We start from the raw sequence: 21,095 nt of genomic DNA, 5'->3' as shown, positions 1-21,095 counted from the left end.
GCCACTGGGGCGAGGCCCCTTTAAGAACCGCCGCCCACCACCCCGGCCTCGCGCGCCGCTGGGGCCGGCTCCGAGCTGCACCTGCGGGAAGGGGCAGGCGCGCGCGCGCGCGCGCGCGCGAGCTCCCTCCCGTAGACGCCGGGAGCCGCCGCGCCTCGCGGGGAGCATGCGCGGGCGGGCGCTGCGGACGTCACCGAGGCCGGCGAGCCCGTTGAGTGCGGACCCCTGGCGCACTCGCCTGCCCTCGCGCCCGCGCTCGCGCTCGCTCCCCTCCAGCTTCTCTCTCTCTCTCCGCGCGGAGCCGCCGAACGATGCGATCGCTCGCAGCCGCCGCCGCCCATTAGGAAACCCCCCCCCCCCACCCCCACCCCGCCCGCCCGCCTTCCGACAACCGCCCTCCCGCAAGAGCAGGACCCACCCTGTCCCCTCCCCCCCCCCGAACCCTCCTCCTCCTCCTCCAGCAGGAGGAGCTCAGCCTTTTTTGCACCAGCCCCAGCGCCTGCCTGCAGTCCCAGCCCTGCCCGGCTCCCACTTGGATGCATTGATTGCTCGAGGGAGAGGTAAAGGAGGGGAGGGCAGCAGAGAGAGAAGGGGGGGGGGGACACGCACACATTCGCTTGCCCAGATTTTTTTTTTCTTGGGGGGGGGTTTGATTTTTTTCCCCCCCTTTCCCTGGGAGTGTCTGAGAAGGGGGGAGGCGCCCGCCGAGAGGGGTTTGTGTGTGTGTGTGTGTGTGGCCATCATGGGATGTACCCTGAGCGCAGAGGAGCGAGCCGCCTTGGAGAGGAGCAAAGCGATCGAGAAAAACCTCAAGGAGGATGGGATCACCGCCGCCAAAGACGTGAAATTGCTCTTGCTAGGTAAGCGGCCGCTCCCCCCGGCCCCTCACACCGCCTCCCGGCCCCTCTCCCGGAGTCAGGCTTCTCCCCCGGGCCGTGCACATTGTGCCCTGGGAAACTGTATTCCCCCCAAGATACCCCCCTGCCCTCCCCTCCATTCCCCCCGCGGCTCTCCCTCCCGTGTAATCTCCTTGATCTCCTTCCAGTCTCACGCTCACCGGCGCTTTCCTTTCTGTGTCTGTCCCAACAGGGGCTGGAGAATCTGGGAAAAGCACCATTGTGAAGCAGATGAAGTAAGTGGTTTGGGGTTAGGGCCCTAAAAGCGCTGATCGTTTGCCTTTTAAAAAAAAATGGCATTCCCCCGTTGATTTTTTTTTTGGAGGGGAGGGTTTGCAAGAAGGCGGTTTTTTAGTTGTAAGAATGCCTCTGACCGCCATATTTATCTGAGCGTTATTGTTGTTATTATTTTTTGTGGGGCTTGTGGACCCATTGGTATGGCACATCTGTAGCAGTGATTTCTGGTTGGGAAAGAAGATGGAGGGGGATCCAGCCCTTTGCTCACCATGGACGATCAGGTGTCTGCTGTTCAGGGGTTTGGTGCTGAATTGAAGGTGGTGTGGTTTCTCTTTCTCATCAGGTGTGTGTGCGGTGGGTGGGTGAAGGGGGCAGGATGGGTTTTCCAGATGATGTGAATGGCACAGATGTAACCAGGGCATCACCATTAAACACACCACTGTCAATTAAGATTAATGTCAGGTTTTTATCTCCCAGCGCGCTCTCCCCTCAACGTACACACTCCCTTCGGTGTTTGATCTCCTGCCATGGGCTGCTGGGTTGGCTCTCTGACGTGTATTTGTTTATTTATTTTAAAAAATCTGCCTGTAATGCGGATTTAAAGCAAGGCTTGCTGCCACTCCAAGCCCCTTTTCCCCGAGCTTTCAGCCTTTCCTCTTAATTAATTAGAGATGAATTTGGCTCCTGATCACCAATTAAAATTAAATGGGGATTTTTTAAAAAAACCAACCAACCCCCCCCCCAGAAAATAATAATTAAACAACGAGGAAACCGGCCCCATTATAAAAGCACTGGTCAATTCGGATCGTAATTCCTTTTTCCCTTCCATCAACCATTTCTCCTGAGCTCGGGTGTGTTTTAAATCTCACGAGGCTGTTTGAAAGCAAGTGACGAACTGCTGTGGACTTGTAGTGCGGGGGGTTCTGCTGTGACACCTTTGCACACACACACACGCACGCACGCACGCCTTTGCTAATGAGGCAGTTGCTGTGCAATAAACAAAAAAAAAATGGTTCTTTTTCCGAGTTGGCACCGTGGCTGGAGAGTGACTGCATCCCCGAGGCGAGGCGGGGGGGGGGGGGAGGCTCGTGAAAGGGGCGAGCGGGTTCTCCTTTCAACGTGCCCTTAAAAATAAATAAATCTCCAGCCTTACCCTGGAACAGACACGACAAGCTCATTCGGGGTGGCGCCATCACTGAGCAATCCCTGATCGCAGCCTCGTGAGTCCCTCTCCTGTTCTGGAATAGGTGACACGGGGGGAGGGGGGGGTGTATTTATTTATTTATTTATTTATTTGCACAAGGATCCTTGCAAAGGGGGCGGCTGCTCGGAGGGCCCCGCCGATCCCCTGCTCCCCCGGGGGCTGCTCAGAGAGAGAGAGAGCGGTGCCCAGCCGTGGGTGTGGTGGGCTGTTTGCCGGCGGCTCCTGTCCACCTGCATGGGGGAGCGGGGACACCCCCCCCCCCGCTTTGCAAATCAGACAGGGGTTGCCCACGGGGGGACTTTGCCTGCAGGGCAGCTGCCTCCCCCGGGCCGGTCCCGGCGCAGCGGGGCGAGCGGTGAGATTTCAGGCGCTTCAAGTGGTGGACAGCGCCCAGCAGAGCCTGGAAAAGTCGGTGGGCTCGGGGAGCTCGGCGGCGCTCGGAAGCTGTCGGGAGAAGCCGAACAGGCTCGGAAATGGCCGAAGGGGTTCGGGGCCGCTCGGCGTCCAAGGCGTGGGAACGAAGGGCCCGGTCCACCGGCTCCCGCTGCAGGCAGAGGGGGGGGCGGGGTTTGGGGGGGGAGGGGAGGAGTTTTGCCATTGACTGCAAACGGGAACAGGATCGGGCCCTTCTCTTCCGAGAGCCCCGCCCCGCTCTCAGCCGAGGTGCCACGCCCAGGAGAGGAGGGGGGTACTGACTGTGATCTAGGCTGGCCCCCAGAAAAACCGCCGGGCAGGGCCTGTCCCCCAGTCACTCCCAGAAAAATAAGGGGATGTGACATTTTCCAGTCCCCAGTGATCGTCCTGGGGCAGGAGATCCAGGAAGAAAATCCCCTCCCCTCCCCCCGTCTCCAGAAGCCTTGGCAGCCTGCCGCGTCTCAAATGGCTTTTTTATATTGATATGTTTGTGTTTCAGGCAAGACTACACACTCAGCTTCCACTGCTTGGAAAGGCTGGTTTGCAGATGGTCCGCACAGTTTTGCCCTTTGGTTTATTGGCAAATTTGGAATGGGAAGGGGCTACTGCAAATTAACACCACCACGTGGTTAGATGTGTCCCTGGGATCTATTCGATTGTCTGCAGTAGACCTGTAGCGGAACGGCCTTGTGTGTGCGTGCCGACATCCCCATATCTGCCACTTCCCTTCAACCAAAACACATCCAAACCCCCCTTAGAGAAGATGAATAGTGGGACGAGTTTGTGGCCATGTACAGTATGTGACTATGTAGGCATAGAAAGTTACTGTACCGTAGCGCTGTGTGGCAGGATTCGTATTTTTAACAAGATGGAACAGGATAATATTCTGATCTGATGCTGCTTTCAGTTTATTAAGTAATAATGATAATAATACCTAGTTGATATACAGTGCTTTTCATCAGTAGACCTCAAAGCAATATGATATGCTTGCAGTTCTATACCTGAGTTAAAAATTCACAGAAAGCTTTATTTATGAACTTGCTTACGTTGTCAGCTGTCAGAACTGGGAGGTGTCTTTTACTGTGGAAACTCTGTACATTGGGTATGGTGGAGATAGCAGTGTTGCTATGAATACAGCAGGAGGCATATTTAGAGAGCTGTTCAAAATCTCTGGCATCGAGAATTATGACTGTAGAACGAACAACTTGCTGATATTTATATTTTGGAGGTTAATTAAATAATATGTAAATTAGCATTTTACCTGGCCAAGCAGTATTATATAATATTCTAAAGTAACGCCTGATTTAATCACACAGGCCTGATGAGAACCTAATGAATTCTTTAAAGACTAGAGTTAAACAGTGTGTTTGTTAGAATGTGATGAGGGAGACTAAGATTACTTTTATAGCACATATATAGGGCCCTACTAAATTTATGGTCCATTTTGGTAAACTTCACAGTCATAGGATTTTAAAAAAATCTTAAATTTCACAGTTTCAGCTATTTAAATCTGAAATTTCACAGTGTTGTAATTGTAGGGGTCCTGACCCCAAATTGAGTCACGGGGGTTTCAAGGCTATTGTAAGGGGGTGGTGGAATTGCCATCCTTACTTCTGCACTGCTGCTGGCAGCGGCACTGTCTTCAGTGCTGGGTGGCCAGAGAGTGGCGGCTGCTGGCCAGGAGCCCAGCTCCAAAGAAGTAAGGGTGGCAATACCATACCATGCCACCCTCTCTTCTGTGCTGCCGCTGGCAGTGGCGCTGCCTTCCGAGCTGGGATACCGGCGAGAAGCCACAGAGCTTCCTGCAGCCAGGGAGGTTCCTGGAGGTGGAGCTGACGCAGCCGTGGGAATGCCCGTGCAGGGGAAGAAGTCCAGTCCCTCCCCAGCCTGGCCAGGGCCAGCAGCTGGAACCCAGTGCGAGCTAGGAGACCCTGACTGGGGCGCCCCAGCCCTGCCCCTCCCCAGCTCCAGCGCTCGGGGGTTCAAGGGGCTTTGGGCTGACTGTGTGGAGGGGGGCGGAGATGTTACCACAGCACCCCCACCCGACCACAGCATTCTGGGCAGTCACCCACCCATAAAGCTGGCTCTGCCCCCCCCCAGGTGACAGCCCCCCCATATCATGCCACCCTCACTTCTGAGCTGTGGGTGGTGGTGGCGGCGCTTCCTTCAGAGCTGGGTGCCTGGCCAGAAGCTGCCACTCTCCAGCCACCCAGCTCTAAAGGCAGCACAGAAGTAAGGATGGCAATACAGCACCCCCATCCCCCACAATAACCAGTTTTCATGGTCCATGATGTGTTTTTCACGGCCCAGAATTTGGTAGGGCCCTATACATATTATTAGGTGCTTCCAATTAGTGAATTACACTAGAAAGCCAAGAGATTCTGGTAGTTTTCACACTGAGGTATATGGTTTGACAATATGCCTAGAATTTTTTAGAATGATGAATGCTAAAACAAAGGAATAGATAACATATGCTGGTAATAGATGCTTGAGAGCATTACACCGAGACTAGTTAATCATTGAAATGATAAATAGTGCTATAAAACGTGGCAGATAGAAATTACAGCAATTTAAGAGATGTATTTAGAATTGGGATTAGGATTAGAATGCCTTTATAAAACCTAATTATAGAGACTTCTGAAAGAGTTTGATGCATCTTTTGGTGTGATGTTTTCTTTCAATGAACAAGGATATTCTGGTGATTGATCGATTTAGAGCATAGGTTTTTTGAGAGAGTATATCTCAAACATTTGCAATGCAGACATGGAAATCATTATAATTGCAATCTAACTATGAAGATAATTTTGATGCACTGTAACCGAATGTCTGTAGCTCTATTTGTAGAGTTAACAATTATTTGGCTCTCCGAGAGTAGTATGGCTTGTTACATTTTCTTATTATTCTTGCTGAGTCCAAGCCTGCAAATTGTTGCATGTAGGCAGATTGCTGCACCCATGCAATGAACTGCAGGATCAGGGCCATAGTAATTAGGGGACCAGTCCCTCAAGGTGCTCTGCCACTCTTCACCCCCATTCAGCTCAGTGTGAGCATAGGGCACCCCCTTTTCAGAATCAGGCCCGGGTTCAACTCTGCTTTGCTACAACATAAACTAATGAGTATTTTTAATGGATATGCCTGATCTATTTTGTTATGAACAATAAAAGCATATAGTGAAGAATTCTTTCACAAGAGAAGGAATCGCGCATTTGTATTTAGGCTTCAAATAAATGTGACACTATCTTGTGTCTTAAATCTTAAAATAAATGCAGAGATAGTGATAAGTTATAATATGCAACTTTTCTTTCTGTACTATTTGTAATGCAGTGTGAAATCTAGACAATCTTTTTAGCATAATTGGATTTTTAGATAACAGGGTGTGGCTTGGAACATTCATCAAAGAGACCCCAGTTCAGGGAAGTATTTAATACATGGCTAAGTCCATCCCTATTCAATAAAACATTTAAACATGTGCTTAAGTGCTTTGCTGGATATGACTGTTCAGTTGTGAGCCATAATTATCATAATGGCATGTCAGACAAGCTGCAGAATAATAGGGTTTTTTGCTAATGGATCTCGATTTGTTTCTTATTCTCTGCACTCTAAATATTAAAGCTGATATCTTGAAGAGGTAATAGTGAATTGCATTGCTTCCTCTCTTTTGAAATCTAGTGTGGAACTCTTTGCAATGAATTCAGCTGTCATATGCTGACATGAAACATCTAGTCTTTTTGAAAGTGGTCTAGCAAACTAACTAGATGCAAGTATGACCCTCGATGAGTTCTGAAGAATATTTTGTATGAACTTACCACAGTGGGTTTTTTGGCTTGACTAACCAGCAGGTTGTAAAACATGCAAAAAGCCCTAGTCTGAATCATTACAAATTTTTAAAAGATTCACTCATTTTCCTCCTGCTCAGGACACAGTTGAACACATGCAGTACACTCCTAAACATTGGTTCAGTTGTGAGCCGTAATTAGCATGCTGGCGTAGCTACTTAGGTTTTTGTAGATCTGCGGAAAGTCACTAGGGAACGCATTGCGTAATGTTTAATGTACAGGGCTGAGTCAGAAGATATGGGTCCAGCGTTGGTCTCAGCTATCAGTTCAGTTCACACTGTGCCTCCGTTTCCCCAACTGGTAAGTGGGGATTCCACTACCTACTTGACAGAGGTTTTTTGAGGTTTAATTGGTTAGTTTTTGTAAAGCATTTTGAAGTGCTATAGAATAAATACAAATTATTATTATTATACTGTTGTTTTATCATTCTCATTTATTATCTAGTTAAATATTCTTCCCAAAATAATATGGTATATTGGTTTGAAGTTTTCTCAAACGCCAAAAATAGTCATAAACTCTCCTTGCTCTTCGTGTAAGTGAATTACTTATAACCTAAGAAAAGAGCTTGAAAGCAATAAGCAGTCCCCACCCACTGTGTTTCCAGTCAGCCTAAGCAATATCATGACAAGTGACACTGGAAGCAAACAATGCATACAGACAGCTGCTTGATGCCTTGCACCTTTCAAGAAGACAATAAGCCCTAAAGCTTTAGTGGTTTCACACGATGATCATCGGTACTTGAATGTGTAGCACAAACTTTTCTCCCTGAATACATTGGTTGGAAGGAGTGGCATGTGCAACCAGAGAGCTCAAAGAACGTAAACTAGAGGCTTGAATGTAAATTTACAGTCTGCCCTGTGCACGTGCTGGAATATAGCTGCATCTCCCTAGGAATACACCAGGAACAATTTGTGTTGTAGGGAGTCATCATTCCATCTTCTCCCCTTACCTCTACTTGCTCTGGGGAGCAATTCAGTTACTTCCCCTTGGTCATGGAGCTGCTGATTTGCTCTTGAGCATCCAGCCTGGGACTCTGGTCAATGAGTGACGAGGGTAGAGCCAGGGCTCCTCCCACTACCTGCTCATTTGCCGGCACTTAGCTCTACTCTCTCCACTGCAGCCAGAGGACAAACGGGGCAGGGTTATTAGAAAGGGCCTTGCTGCTTCTTACTCTTCTGTATGTTCAAGTAAGGGCTGTAATGATCAAAAACCACCCAGGGTTAGAAGTGAATTTGAATAAGCTACAGGGAAAAGTATTGCCACCTTTGTTCTGAAGAGTCTCTGAGTGCTGTTCCATTCGCTATACTGGAACTAGGGACTTCCTTCACGTTCCACACTGCCTTTCCTTAGTTTGCTTTGTATCTTTAGACCCGATCCAGCAAACATTTGTGCACAGTACCACTGGTAGTAACTTTGTGGGACTACTCTTAGTAGGAAACATTGCACTTGGTAGTAAATTTTGCAGCATTGGACCCTGTTTTTTTTATTTTCATTTCTTCACTCTTATCGATATGTTGACTGTGTGGGTGATCCATGAGAATACTTTTTAAAATGTCAGATAAGCTGAAGAATTTTTTTTTTTGGCTAATGGATTTTAATTTGTTTCTTGTTCATGGTTTTTGAAATACGAAAACCTATATCTTGCAGAAGAGCTCTGTGTAGCTCAAAAGCTCATCTCTCACCAAAAGAAACGGGTCCAAAAAAAGAGATCACCTCCCTCACCTTGTCCCTCTTATATCTTGCAGAGGCCGTTGTGAACTGCACAGCTTTCTCTGTCTTTGAAATCTAGAGCGACACCCTTTGCAGTGAGTCGTAGGCTGACATGAAATATCTAGTCCTGTAGAAAATATTCTAGAAAACTAACTAGACCTTTGCAAGTTGTTCCCTAGATGAGTTCTGAAAAGCTAGAGAATATGTTGTGGATTTTTTGGTGTGATTAACCAGCAGGTTGTCAGAGATGGGGAAAAAACCTAGACTGAATCATGATATGAGGTTAAAAAAATGCAACTGGTTTCCTGCTCTTTGAGCACACAGCTGAACAGAAACTCTAGGGCCTGGCTGTCCTCTCAGTTATGCTTCTTTATACCAGTGTGAGACAATAATCAGACCCCTAAACATCAATAAAAAGAAAAGGAGTACTTGTGGCACCTTAGAGACTAACAAATTTATTAGAGCATAAGCTTTCGTGAGCTACAGCTCACTTCATCGGATGCATTTGGTGGAAAAAAAAAACCCACCAAATGCATCCGATGAAGTGAGCTGTAGCTCACGAAAGTTTATGCTCTAATAAATTTGTTAGTCTCTAAGGTGTCACAAGTACTCCTTTTCTTTTTGCGAATACAGACTAACACGGCTGCTACTCTGAAACCTAAACATCAATGGCACAATTGTTACCTATCCAGTGTGCTTACGCAGGAGAGTGAGGGAGGTGGCTTGGCTCCAGATTGTTGGGGGGGGTCAGGAGAGAGGGGCTGTTACTTGTTACCTACATCTGTGGAGGTGGGCAGGGATGGGACATGAGCCGAGCCTTGATTCCACATCTCCACACCAGAGCTGTGCTGGCACAAAGGGGGAAATGATTTGCTGCTGACCAAGGACAATTATAGATTACGTCTCACCGGGAGCGAACTAGGCAGTGAATCGTGACGCTCAGTCGATTCACTTGCCCACTTCTGGGGCAGAGCTACCTTACTCAGAGCAGTTTGTAAAGTTACGGTCTAGTCTTAAAGCATATTAGCAGGTTCCTCGCAATTCTTCTCTAACGTACAGTTCTGCGAATCAGGAAAAACTCTATTGAAGCCAGTGGAGTTACACCCATGTGAAACTGATATAAAGAGGAGAATTGGGCCCTAAAGGCTGATCCTGAAAGGTGCTAAACTCCATCAGCTCGCACTGGAGGTAAGCAGACTCACTACTTTGTTGGACTGGAGCCTCAGATGGTCAGGTTTACTGTATGTGCACATATTCTGCATAATTCATGCTCATCATATCATCATGCCCCCCCTTTTGCGCTCCAATACTGTGTTTTCAGTTCATCCGTGTTAGATTTCAGAGAGACGATAGCATGGCCTTGGCAGGAACCACACACAAATCCCATCTTTCAAACTTTTTTCCTTTTCATTGATACTGTTAGCACAGGGAATTTGTCTGCAAAGTCTGACTTCACAACATTCAGCTCTCAATGGCCTTAAATATCATTGAATTCTGTGGGGCTGAACTTAAAAGAGGCCAGCGTTTCAGAAAGCAGAGCATAAAACAGAAGTAAAGAGAGAACCCAAACACATCAACAAGAGCAAAATAGAATAAACAGCTCCAAAATGGCTTGGTAAAGGAAACAGCTGCTTCATTAATTTGGAGACATTGACTTTAAAAAATATATAATAGAATTTCATGATAATTACTACTGGACCACGCCCTTATTTGCATCGGAAGTTGGCCCAAGTAAGGACTAAGTGAAGATTAACTGAGGCCTGGGCTACACCTAAAACGTAGCTACATCACTTGGGGCTGTGAACATTTCCTGCCCTGTGCAACATAGTTAGGTTGACCAAACCCCCCCACTGCAGATGCAGCTAAGTTGATGGAAGAATTCTTCCATTGACCTAGCACCTGCCTCTTGGAGAGGTGGGTTTACACAGGCAGAAGAACCCCTTCTGTCACTGTAGTAAGTGTCTACACTACAACGCTCCAGCAGCGCAGCTGCAATTGTGCCAGTATAGCCTTTCTAGTGTAGACATGGCCCTCTGAAATGCAATCGGGGATTGAGATCCAAAATTAGACCTGCGTCAAAGACAGCTAAAATCTTGCTACATAGCTCCTGAAGGACCTTTAGGGAGTAAAGATAGTGCACAAACAAAGGCCTTGTTAAAATTGTGAAACAGAGAGTGTTAATTGAAGCAGAGAATCTTAATTTCAACTCCATCCAAAGCACAAGTGAAGACAACAATTTTGCAAGTGGAAAAGGACAAAAGGGTCCAAATCTTGGGCCAGTAATCAGTAGCAGAAATATGAACATGTTACACACAACAGGGAGTCAAAAATGTGTGTGTGGAAGGGGAGGGGGGAAACCCAAACTCAAAAAGTTTTTGCAGAAGTAAAATACTTAGTTAATTCTGATCAGATCATTTGTAATCTAAGGGCAAATCCTGCCTGTTTTTACTCATTGAACTTCAGTGTGACTACTCCAGTGAGGAAGGTGGGTGGGATTTGGCCTTTACTATTATCAAAGAACTGAAAATGATGAGACTAACTGAGTCAAACAAAATCCTCAGACAGGCACCCAAACGTCAATACATCAGAACATTTAACAGCACGGCCGACTTTCATGATAAAATCACGAGCCTCCCAAAATTTGGTGTTTTCCTTAAATCCCCATCTCTTGGAGTCAGGTCATTACTTGAGAATCTCAGTTGGGGTTTGCTTGTTTTTTAAGTAAGTTTCTAGCCCTTGTGGTTGTGGAGAAAAGCTTGAAACTGTGACCCAAGTGTAACCTAAAGGCTCAAAAACTGCACAGAAAATAAAATGAACCCCAATTTTTTTAGTTTCATGATTTTTACCCAATCACATGACTCCTGATTTTGAATGTTTTTGTTGGCAATACTGGTAACTAATCTATTTCTCTCTCTCTCTCTCTCTCTCTCTTTCTTTTTTTTACGTAAGGCCAATCCAAAGTCAATTGGGAGTCTTTCCATTGACCTCAAATGACTGTGGGTTGAGCGCCTGTCGCACAATGCTGTTAAAACCAGAGTCTTTTGAATGGATTTTCTTCTTGCCATCCTAGGGTTCAGCCACATCTCTTCTCTTCACTCCTTAATATAGAATTCTTATGCTGAAACATGATTTTTAAGCACATATAGGTCCAGGATATTTATGAAGTACATGACAAGTAACAGAGAGTAATGGATGCAGTTGAGCACCATACTGATTCCTTTATCATTGAAGATGGTGAATGTAAGGAGGAAGTACGGCAATCAAGTAACAGAAAAGAGTGTTGGCATTTTAGACCTACTGCCATTTTCCTCCTCTTAAAATTTCTTTTGGCCTCATTTTGTTTATAGAAAATATTAATGGTTTTGTGTTACGCTTTTAATAACAAAAAAAATGAAGAGAGAATGAAAAATCCCTCAAAACTGTTAATTAAAGCACACTGCCTTTTTAAAACCATTCATGCAAGCTGCATGGGTAGAGGAGGGCAGCGGATTACAGACCAGATTACAAGACGCAGTCTGTATTCAACTCAAAACAAGCAAGTGCCAAATATTGCCGTAGAACGCCAGTATCTAGCATTGATCGGTGAAACTGCCAAACATTTAGGGCTAACCGAAAAGGGCCCTCTAATCTGAAGCTCAGTTATTGTCTGTAATATAATAAAAACTCTCTTAGAAATATTTCTGAGGGTAGAAATGTTTCGCTTCTTGAGCTCTAGAGCTAATTGTGAAAGAACTGAAGGATGTTCACAGCCACTTAGAACACCGTCATGGGGATTGGGGAGATATTTGATATCAGGTCTGTTTTCAATGAGAGATCAATCATAATTTTTTTTTTTACATTTGTGGGACGTTAACAGAAGCTGGACAGGAAGGGCCAGGAAATGCACAAATTTGCTTTTGGAACTTGCATTACTCCCATTGTCAGTCTTCATCTACTCCAAAATTTTTACTTTTAGCTCCTCAGCAGAGCTTTAATGTAAATATAATTTTGACATTACAAACAAACAAGCAAAAGTCTCTGGGCTGTTTAGGGCCTGATCCTGCATCCTTCCTCAGTCTGACGCTCTGGTCCCCTTAGTAAATGGGCTCGGTGCAGGAGACAAACAGAGTTGATGGGACTTCCCTCCAGCCCAGAAGCAAAGTGTGTGATGCCCCTTCAGTTGGGCTATGGCTGCTATTATAGCCAGTGGATAGTTCGCAGTATTTTGGCTCCTTTGTGTCTAGGAGAATTTTTTTCTAAGTCCTTACTGAGGCAAAACAATCTTTTACATACTTGAAGATTGTTATCATGTTCTCCCTCAGTCTTCTCGAAACTAAACAAACCCAATGTTTTCAATCTTTCCTCGTAGGTCATGTCTTTTAGATTTTTAATCATTTTTATTGTTCTCCTTTGGGTTTTCTCCAATTTGTCCACATCTTTCCTGAAGTTTGATGCTCAGAACTGGACACAGTTCTCCAGTTGAAGCCTTATCAGTGTTTAGTAAAGTGGAAGAATTATTACTTGTCTTGCTTACAGTGCCCCTACTAATACATCCCAGAATGATGTTCACTTTTTTTTTTGCAATAGTGTTACATTTTTGACTCATATTTAGTTTGTGATCCACTATAACCCCCCCAGATCCTTTTCTGCAGTACTCCTTCCTAGGCAGTCATTTCCCATTTTGTATTTGTGTAACTGATTATTCCTTCCTAAGTGTAGTACTGTGCGTTTGTTTATTGAATTTCATCCTATTTAAATCAGACTGTTTCTCCAGTTTGTCCAGATTATTTTGAATTTTAATCCTGTCCTCCAAAAGGGTTTGCAACCCCTCCCATATTGGTATTGGCCAAAAACATTATAAGTGTACTCTCTATGCCATAATCCAAATCATTTATGAAGATATTGAATAGAACCAAACCCAGGACAGATCCCTGAAGGACCCCACTCGATATGCCCTTCCATCTTGACTGTGAATCATTGATAACTACTCTCTCAGTTCAGTTTTCCAACCAGTTGTGCTTCTACCTTATAGTAGGTTTGTCTCTAGGCTGTATTTCGCTATTTTGCATATGAGCAGGTCATGTGAGACTATATCAAAAGCCTTACTGAAGTTGAGGTATATCACAGCTACTGCTTCCCTCCATCCACAAGGGTTGTTAGCCTGTCAAAGAAGGATATTAGGGTAGCCTGACCAGATTTGGTCTGGACAAGTCCATGTTGACTGTTACTTATCACCATGGAGTTTTCTGCTTAGCTTTGGCCATTCGTTGACTTTACAAATGAGGGCATGATCTGGCCCGAAGACCTTGATCCTTCTCCCATTGAAATCAATGGCTAGACTCCCATTGGCTTCAGTGGTGGAGGACTGAGTATTTCATGCAAAAGATATTGGGCCAGATTTTCATTTAAATTACAAATTTTTTACATCCTTCTAGGTGCCTTGAAGATGGGTCTAAATATAATGTTCTCCCATTATAAGGCCTCTTTACACTGCCAGAGTGGTGTAAAATGGTGTAAAAGTGAATCTGACCTTTTGCCACTAAGGTAATTAACACTTTCTTACCTTGATAGGAATAATTCTCAACGATATATTCCTTTCCATATTTTGGGGGTCACTTCTTATCTTGTGTTCCTGTAAAGCCTATTAATGATATTAATATACATTAATATTTATGCAGATATGCACATCAGACATTATGGAGCCTTTAACGTACATCAGTTGTATAAGTGCAAAAAGCCAGAAGAAAAGAAAGTTAAAGTTACATACATATATTCCACAATGTCATCATGCTTTTCATTAAATAGCTTTTGTGATTGATTACTTGGCCAGACTTGACAAATTTTTCCACTTGAACGAGAAAACATTTACTTAATAAAACAGAAGGCTTTTAGTAGCATGCCCTTGTTTTCCTCCATTTAACTACAGATAAATTGATATTCTCCTGATTTACAGCTCAGCAAAAAGCAAAGTGCTGTATCAACTTGTTAATTTCAAGGTGGCTGCTGCATGGCCAGGAAACCTGATTCTTCTAAATGTTTGCATTCAAAATATGTTTAAATTGAGTTTTAGACATTTGAGCTGATGAGCTGGAAGGTAGGGATAGGATACAGAGGGACCTAGACAAATTAGAGGATTGGGCCAAAAGAAATCTGGTGAGGTTCATCAAGGACAAGTGCAGAGTCCTGCACTTAGGACAGAAGAATCCCATGCACTGCTACAGACTAGGAACTGAGTGGCAAGGCAGCAGTTCTGCAGAAAAGGACCTGGGGTTACAGTGGACGAGAATCTGCATATGAGTCAACAAAAGTGACTAGTGAGTTTCTCCATTCCAGGAGTGAAATTCCCCATGTTAGGATTTAATTGTAAATGCAAGTTTCATGCTTTATGAACTCTAGGCAGGGATAGTTTGATTTCAGCTGATTTCATTTTGAAAGTGGCATTTCAACGGCAGAAAGAAGCCCTAGCTTTGGAAGATGAGGTTGTTTTGTACTCCATATCTGCGGGCAGATTCTGTGTGCTATGTAGGTTCTTTCACATGGACAAACAGAGATGCAGAAGGAGAATAAAATTCTATTTAAACCCTGCTTTGTCAAATAGCTGTGCTCCAAACCTACCCACCTCGAAGGGAGAGGAAGTCCAAGCCGATTGAAGGCTTTTGGGGCATTTTACATTTTGGAATGTGATGAATCAAGAGAATGGCTGAGAGATGCAGAGTTGCTGATGGCTGTCTCCTTCAGTTACACATGGCAGTTGCAGCACATATGTCTTAAGTGCTGATCCTTTTTGACCTGAGCAGCTAGGCAAATTTTGGGGCAAAGGGGATTTTCCTGGTGAAAATAGAAATGGATAGAGTTTGGTATTTTCTTTGATGCAGCCTTGTTTATTTACAAGGTATTACAAAGTTCCGCTCCTCTGAACACAGAGGGACCAAAGCCAAAAGGAGTAGTTTCTTGGCTAAAGGGGTTTGGAGCTGTAAGCTAACACATCCCAAGGTTCTCTTTCTTGCTTTTCCCAAGGTCACACTGTGCTCACCGGCTACTGCTTGGCTTTCTTGCTTTTTGCCTCTGCCTCTTTCTCTGTTCTTATCTGTCCCCAGTTTCTTTGTGTCCTCGTTTCCCTGAAAGCTACCTCCCTGACCTGGTCACAATACCCAATGGAACCCTCTCTCACATGGTGCTAGTTCCTGGAAAGACTCTGTTCGGCTTTGTTTTAGGTGTCCCCCTTAGCTGTCTCTCTTAAAACTATCTTAAAGGAAGGGCTTGTTCACACGTCATTTAAAACTAGGTTTAAACTCAATCCTTAACAAGGTTATCCACATAGCGCAGAACCAACCTGACGCTCTCTAGCGCACTCTTACTTCTGCTCTTCCCCGGATAATCGTCCACGTTCACCAGAACTATGACCCTGATCCTGCAAAGACTTGTGCAGTGCTTAACTTTCTGCACGATTGGACTGATTTTCAGAGAGGCAGAGATGCTGCAGTTGCTATTTGTTTCAACAAGAATAACAGGTGCTGAGCATCTCTGAAAACCAAGCCACACAATTAGGCTGGTTGAAGTCAGCACAACTATTCAGAGCGTGGAAAGTTAGGTTCCTGTGTAACTCCCCGCAAAATCAGGGCTCATATTTATTCCTTTCACTCAGTATTCAAATGCCAAACCCCAAACAACAATGCAGTTCCTTTAAACAATACTGACCCATATGAACATCATTATGGATGGGCTTGAACCAAAACCCTGAATCCAACTACTCCTGATTTTTGGTGAAGTTCATATCTGGATGTAAACCAGGTCCAACTCTACTTATATTATTATTGCCCCATGTTGGTCTCATATTGCACAGCCAGCCTTTATACAAATATCTAGTCTTTGTGTTTCAGAGAGATCTCAGAAAAAGTCATGTCCCCCAGCCATTAAAGCTGTCTTTAAAGTGAATCCACTTTAAGACAGATTTACATTGCCAGGCTCGTTAGTATAAAGTCTTGGCACAACTGAGATTCAGGCCCTGACACTACAATCTTTTTCAGTTAGAGTAATTTTGGTTGTTACTTGTAACAATAGCAGGTACAATATTTTCAGTCAGATTTTTACATTGACAGTACCCCTTTAAAGAAGATATTTTTAGATAACATGAAGAAACTAGATTACCTGGAATTGTTTTGGGCTAGATTCTACCACCCTTGTTCACAAGGAATAGTGTCTTAGGGTATGTCTATACGTACAGCGTTGCAGTGGTATAGCTGAATCGATACAGCTATGTCGCTGTAGCGTGTCTGGTGAAGATGCTCTATGCCGACGGGAGAGAGCTCTTCCGTTCGATAAAAAACCCACCTCTGCAAGCGGCATAAGCTATGTAAGCAGGAGCTCTCCCGCTGACAGCGTTGTGCCAATGAGCGCTTATGTTGGTGTAATGTATGTCGCTCAGGGGGGTGGAATATTCACACCCTTGAGCAACACAAGTTTTGCCAACATAGGCTGTAATGCAGACACAGCCTAACAAACACTTGCACCGAAAACCACAGGACTACTTGTGAAGTAAAGGGGGAAGAACTGGGCCCTTTAATATTACAGTTAAGTGAAGCTGTGAGTAGATATAGAGTGCCAGTCAACTGAGTATCTAGATGAGATTCATTTAGTGGGTGAAAGGTACCAGAACAGTATTTCTGAAGAATCAAAGCAAGAGAGGTACAGATAGTGCAGCTTCCCCCAAATCAGCCCACTTTGTGTACCTCAGCTTGACACTGACAGGCTCTGTCTAAGGATTGGAGTCTCTGTGCCCATTCAGTCCTTTCGTGTCTCTGCCAGAATAGATGCCAATTGTGATGGTGGCCACCAAACAGTCTTTACGTGGTGATGAACATTTGGCCACTATTGACCCAAGTTGGAACCAAACTCGTAACTTTGAAGCAGACCATTTCTTTTCCCTGGAGTTATCCAGTGCTAGATTCTTACAGATTGTGAAAAGCCTCTAGTGGGGAGTTAGGTGCTTTTGAAAATCCCACTAGATGCCTATCTGTATCTTGAGGCACCTAAATACCTTTAAAAATCTGGGCCCCAGTGCCTCATATTACCTGCTGTAAAAGAAATGCAGATTCTTCCACTGGCAGCTAATTCCAATGTTGAGTAAACAAGTTTGCTGTGACCGATAGTGCCCTGGAGAAGAAAGTTCCTTGGAAGTATTTGTCGTTGTTGTTGTTTCTTTTAATTAGATCAGCTCTTCTGCTAGTGGAGGTCAAATCCATTTTAGCTAGGCTATTTCAATTACATTTACATTTTTAATGCACAGCTAAATTTCACTTTACGCTAGAATGATCGCGTCCGTCCTGTCACAGGCAGTAGATGGATTGGGCTTTGGAGGCATCTCTCTCTCTATTTCCCTCCCCCCTGCACACAATCTTTATCATTTATCGAGTGTGCTTTATCTAATTGGCTCCCAAGCGTTTTAGAGTCTTTGCTATACAAACTGTAGCCAAAACTTTCAGATCAGCCATTGATGAGCATTGTAGATGCACTTAGGAAAGTCAGGCCACTTACTTAAGTGATAAATAGCGATGTAGGTTCCTAACTTGTGGCATCTACGATGTTTGAAATTTTGAGGCTATAACTATAGAAATCACTTTTCAAGCAGTAGAAGTGCAGCCAGCTCTGGGGTGAAACATTGCAACTAGTTAACCACACCCCATGGTACAACAGCAAATTTAAGAGAGAAACTGAATAATACCCTTTCCCATTGAAATTACAGGGGGCATTTCAGGCTGGCAACATGTATTTTTCTACTGTGGAATTTGGTCAGGACTCTGGTGCTTCTGCCCTTTCTCTTGCAAAAATTACATTGAATCTTACAGGTAGTCTAACGTACCCAACCTTCAGGGCTAATCTGAAAGGTAGCACCTCTAGCAACGGTGCCTCCCAACCTTATGCTGGGGCCTGGGTTCAGTTCTGACTTAGAAGGGAGAGTTCCACTTACACAATCCCCATTTTCCCTTCCTGGATGTCGTTCATCCAAGTATTGACTCCCAGCCTAGCTTATAAGAACGTCCCAGATCACAGCTTGAGGTAGAAAGCTTTTGTGGTCTTATTGTAAGTCATCCAAGCTGGAAAGTCCTTCCTTGTAAGAGGTGTTTGTCGTGTTCTTATGTACATACCCTCCTGGGTGTGGCGTTCTGTCCTATCCAGTGGCACTTAGAGAGAGTTAAATGAATCTGCTCTACAGCCTTAGCTAAAAGCCGGTTTTAGCTCATGCAGTCGGGGCTCATGCACTAAGCTCCAGAAGTCCCCGGTTCAATCCTGCCTGCCGACAACCGGGGTCTGTCTTTTGTTACACTTACATATGCTTCTAATGTTAAAGAGAAGAGAGTTTGCTCTGAATTCTTAGTGCAGGCCTATTGTCCTCAAAGGTTGATAGCTGTTTCTTCATGTCGTGATAAACTATCAGTTTGTAAGCAGGACTTACATCTCCTCTTTTCCACAAAGGTACTTCCAGAGAACGATCTGCTTTTCCAAACTAGCCAGATAAAAGTTGCTACTTGTTACCAGCTTAGGAAAATAGGAAGGACAAGAATCTTTTGGAAGCTGTTGTTTTTATTCTGCTTTCGGAAGCAACAGATACCTATTGCTGTCTTATCATTTTCAAGGGGATTTGAAATTTCACCTACTCTTTTTCCAGCCCTGGAAACCTATGGCAATATATTATTTTGTTTAAACCCTGGAATTACACTAATAATTTTAAAGTAGCAATGCAAGATCTTACACACCACCAAGCTGCCCAGCAATAATGGGGCATCAGTGAGATTATTAGTGTCCCTGCTAGAGGAGCCGCCAGAAACAAACTTGTAGCCATAAGTACAACAGGATTTGTCCGTATTTTATTACAAATCTGAAAGTGCTGGAAAGGGGAACCCTGTGACTCGTTACGCAAATCGCAAGGATAATTGCTCACCTGTAGCGGAGAACACTGTAGTGGACATGCAAGGGCAGCAAAATGAGACTTGGCATTAAGAGAGGGTACGAGATGGGTGTGACACCACTAAACTGTAATGAGGCATGCATGATGGGGTAGCGGGCCCATTCAATGAAACTGGGAGCAGCTGGGCCAGTTAAGAGGGCGAGACAGCACCTGGGGAGCTCTGAGGAGTCTGGGGAAATTCAGTGTGTCAGAGCAGGCTGAGGTAGGCCTGGTCTATGTTCAAAATTAGGTCGGTTTGTCTGTGTTTGGAGAAAATCTACACCCCGTGAGCGGCATTGTTAAGCTGACCTAAGTCCCCATGTAAACATTGCCAATGGGAGAATCGCTCCTTTGGTGTATGTAGGGTCTACGCTGAAGCAGCTTTAGCGTTTTCAGTGTAGTCAAGCCCTTAGTCAGGCGACAGAGCAGGAGATAAGAACTGCCAGACAGAAGGTGGTTCCTGAGAGAGGCCTGAAGGCAACAGAGCAGCAAGGGGTTTGCTGATGGGCATCCCTGAGCCAGAGCCAGAGGGCTGAAGGCAGGAGGAGCAGCAGCAATAGAGGAGATGCCTGACAGCTCTGACCCAGAGCCAACGGACAGAGAAGACTGAAAAGAAGGGGGAGCAGCTTTCCTGCTGGTGTCTTCTTGCAGGAGAACTGGGCTCCAGAGGAACCATGAGAGGCTCCCACTGGGAAGAGGAGGGGTTGCACCCCAGAGGGCTTGGGGGGCTGTCCTGGTAGAGGGACAGAGAAGGACTGACAGAGTCTGGGTGTGGTGCAGGACACCAAAATGTGGTATGTATTATGTAGGCAGCCAGGAGGATATGTGATTTGAGGGATGACTTGCACTGGGGTGAAATGGACTACCCTCTGGGACTTTTGCACTGTTTGGTTAATAAATTATGTTGGATTTGAGTACATACTTCCATGAAGTTCCTGGGGACACAAAAGGGACGCTGAGGTGAGGGGCCACTTGCATGGCTGCCTTGAAGCTGCTTGTTTCCAGTATGACACTCAGGAGTACCGGTAAGAGGCTGGTCTTCATTTCCTGGTCCTGATCACCTGACTGATCAGGATTTCAAACCGTTAATACTGCTACCACTTGGCTGGATCATTGTCCATGGACTGCCGTGGCTACTGTTATGCAAATATTAAGCGTGATGGAATGCACTGTAATAATCTTTGTACAAAATATGCCTGGTGAGGTGTCATTTGAAAACTAATAACTCCCTGGTCAATAATATCATGATGAAATGTGTGTAGCAACATTATATGTAACGTAAATATATGCTGAAATTAGGTCTGAAATGTGTTTACCAGACAAGTTTGGGGCAAATCAGTTGCTCAAAGGATAAGCTAATGCCTCTAGCTGGGTGTCATCAACCTTTCAAGTGGCCACTCTTTGGTAAGAAAGGGGAGTAGGAACAACAGATCTGTATCTTAGCCAACAACAGCATGAAACCTCTTTCACCATGAGCCTCCGTGACTCCAGTCTCACAGCAGGAATGAACTTTATCGAGGAATAACCCACATGAAATTGCATTTCAAAAGGAAGACTGGACTATAAAGTGAGGGGCAAACACACCCCAAGGTCTCTCCCCCATCTCTCTCTCTCACATAAGAAGAAGACAAAAGAAACAGCCTTTGGTGTTTGGGAGCAGATCTTGGCCGGAGAATTTGGTCAGCAATATGGGAACATGTGGGAAGAGATTTCACCTTGAACCAAGTCGAGTTTGTTAAGTTTTAATACTAGGAAGCGTTTTATCTTTAGTTCTCCTGTAGCCATTTCTGATTTTAATGCCTGATACTTGTACTCACTTAACCTCTCTTTTTGTTGTTAAATGCACTTTTTATTCTTTAATCAAAACTAATCCA

The 21,095-nt window shown here is 44.9% G+C and overlaps 1 protein-coding gene across 3 annotated transcripts in view; it reads left to right on the top strand.

The window, feature by feature from the left end:
• The first annotated feature begins 200 nt into the window (after positions 1 to 200).
• Positions 201 to 21,095, top strand: part of GNAO1 (G protein subunit alpha o1) — a 294,593-nt gene continuing 273,698 nt past the window's right edge. Inside the window, exons 1-2 of one of the 3 annotated variants that reach the window (XM_043495136.1) lie at positions 201 to 860; positions 1,090 to 1,132. In XM_043495136.1, coding sequence (XP_043351071.1) covers positions 743 to 860; positions 1,090 to 1,132 — 161 coding nt within the window. In that variant the 5' untranslated portion in view covers positions 201 to 742. The remainder of the gene's footprint in view (positions 861 to 1,089; positions 1,133 to 21,095) is intronic. The other 2 variants (XM_038368089.2, XM_038368090.2) reach the window with 2 other exon arrangements.

The sequence above is a fragment of the Dermochelys coriacea genome, chromosome 12, assembly GCF_009764565.3.
Source record: "Dermochelys coriacea isolate rDerCor1 chromosome 12, rDerCor1.pri.v4, whole genome shotgun sequence".
Classification (NCBI taxonomy): domain Eukaryota; kingdom Metazoa; phylum Chordata; order Testudines; family Dermochelyidae; genus Dermochelys; species Dermochelys coriacea.
This window is presented reverse-complemented; position numbering and strand designations above follow the sequence as displayed.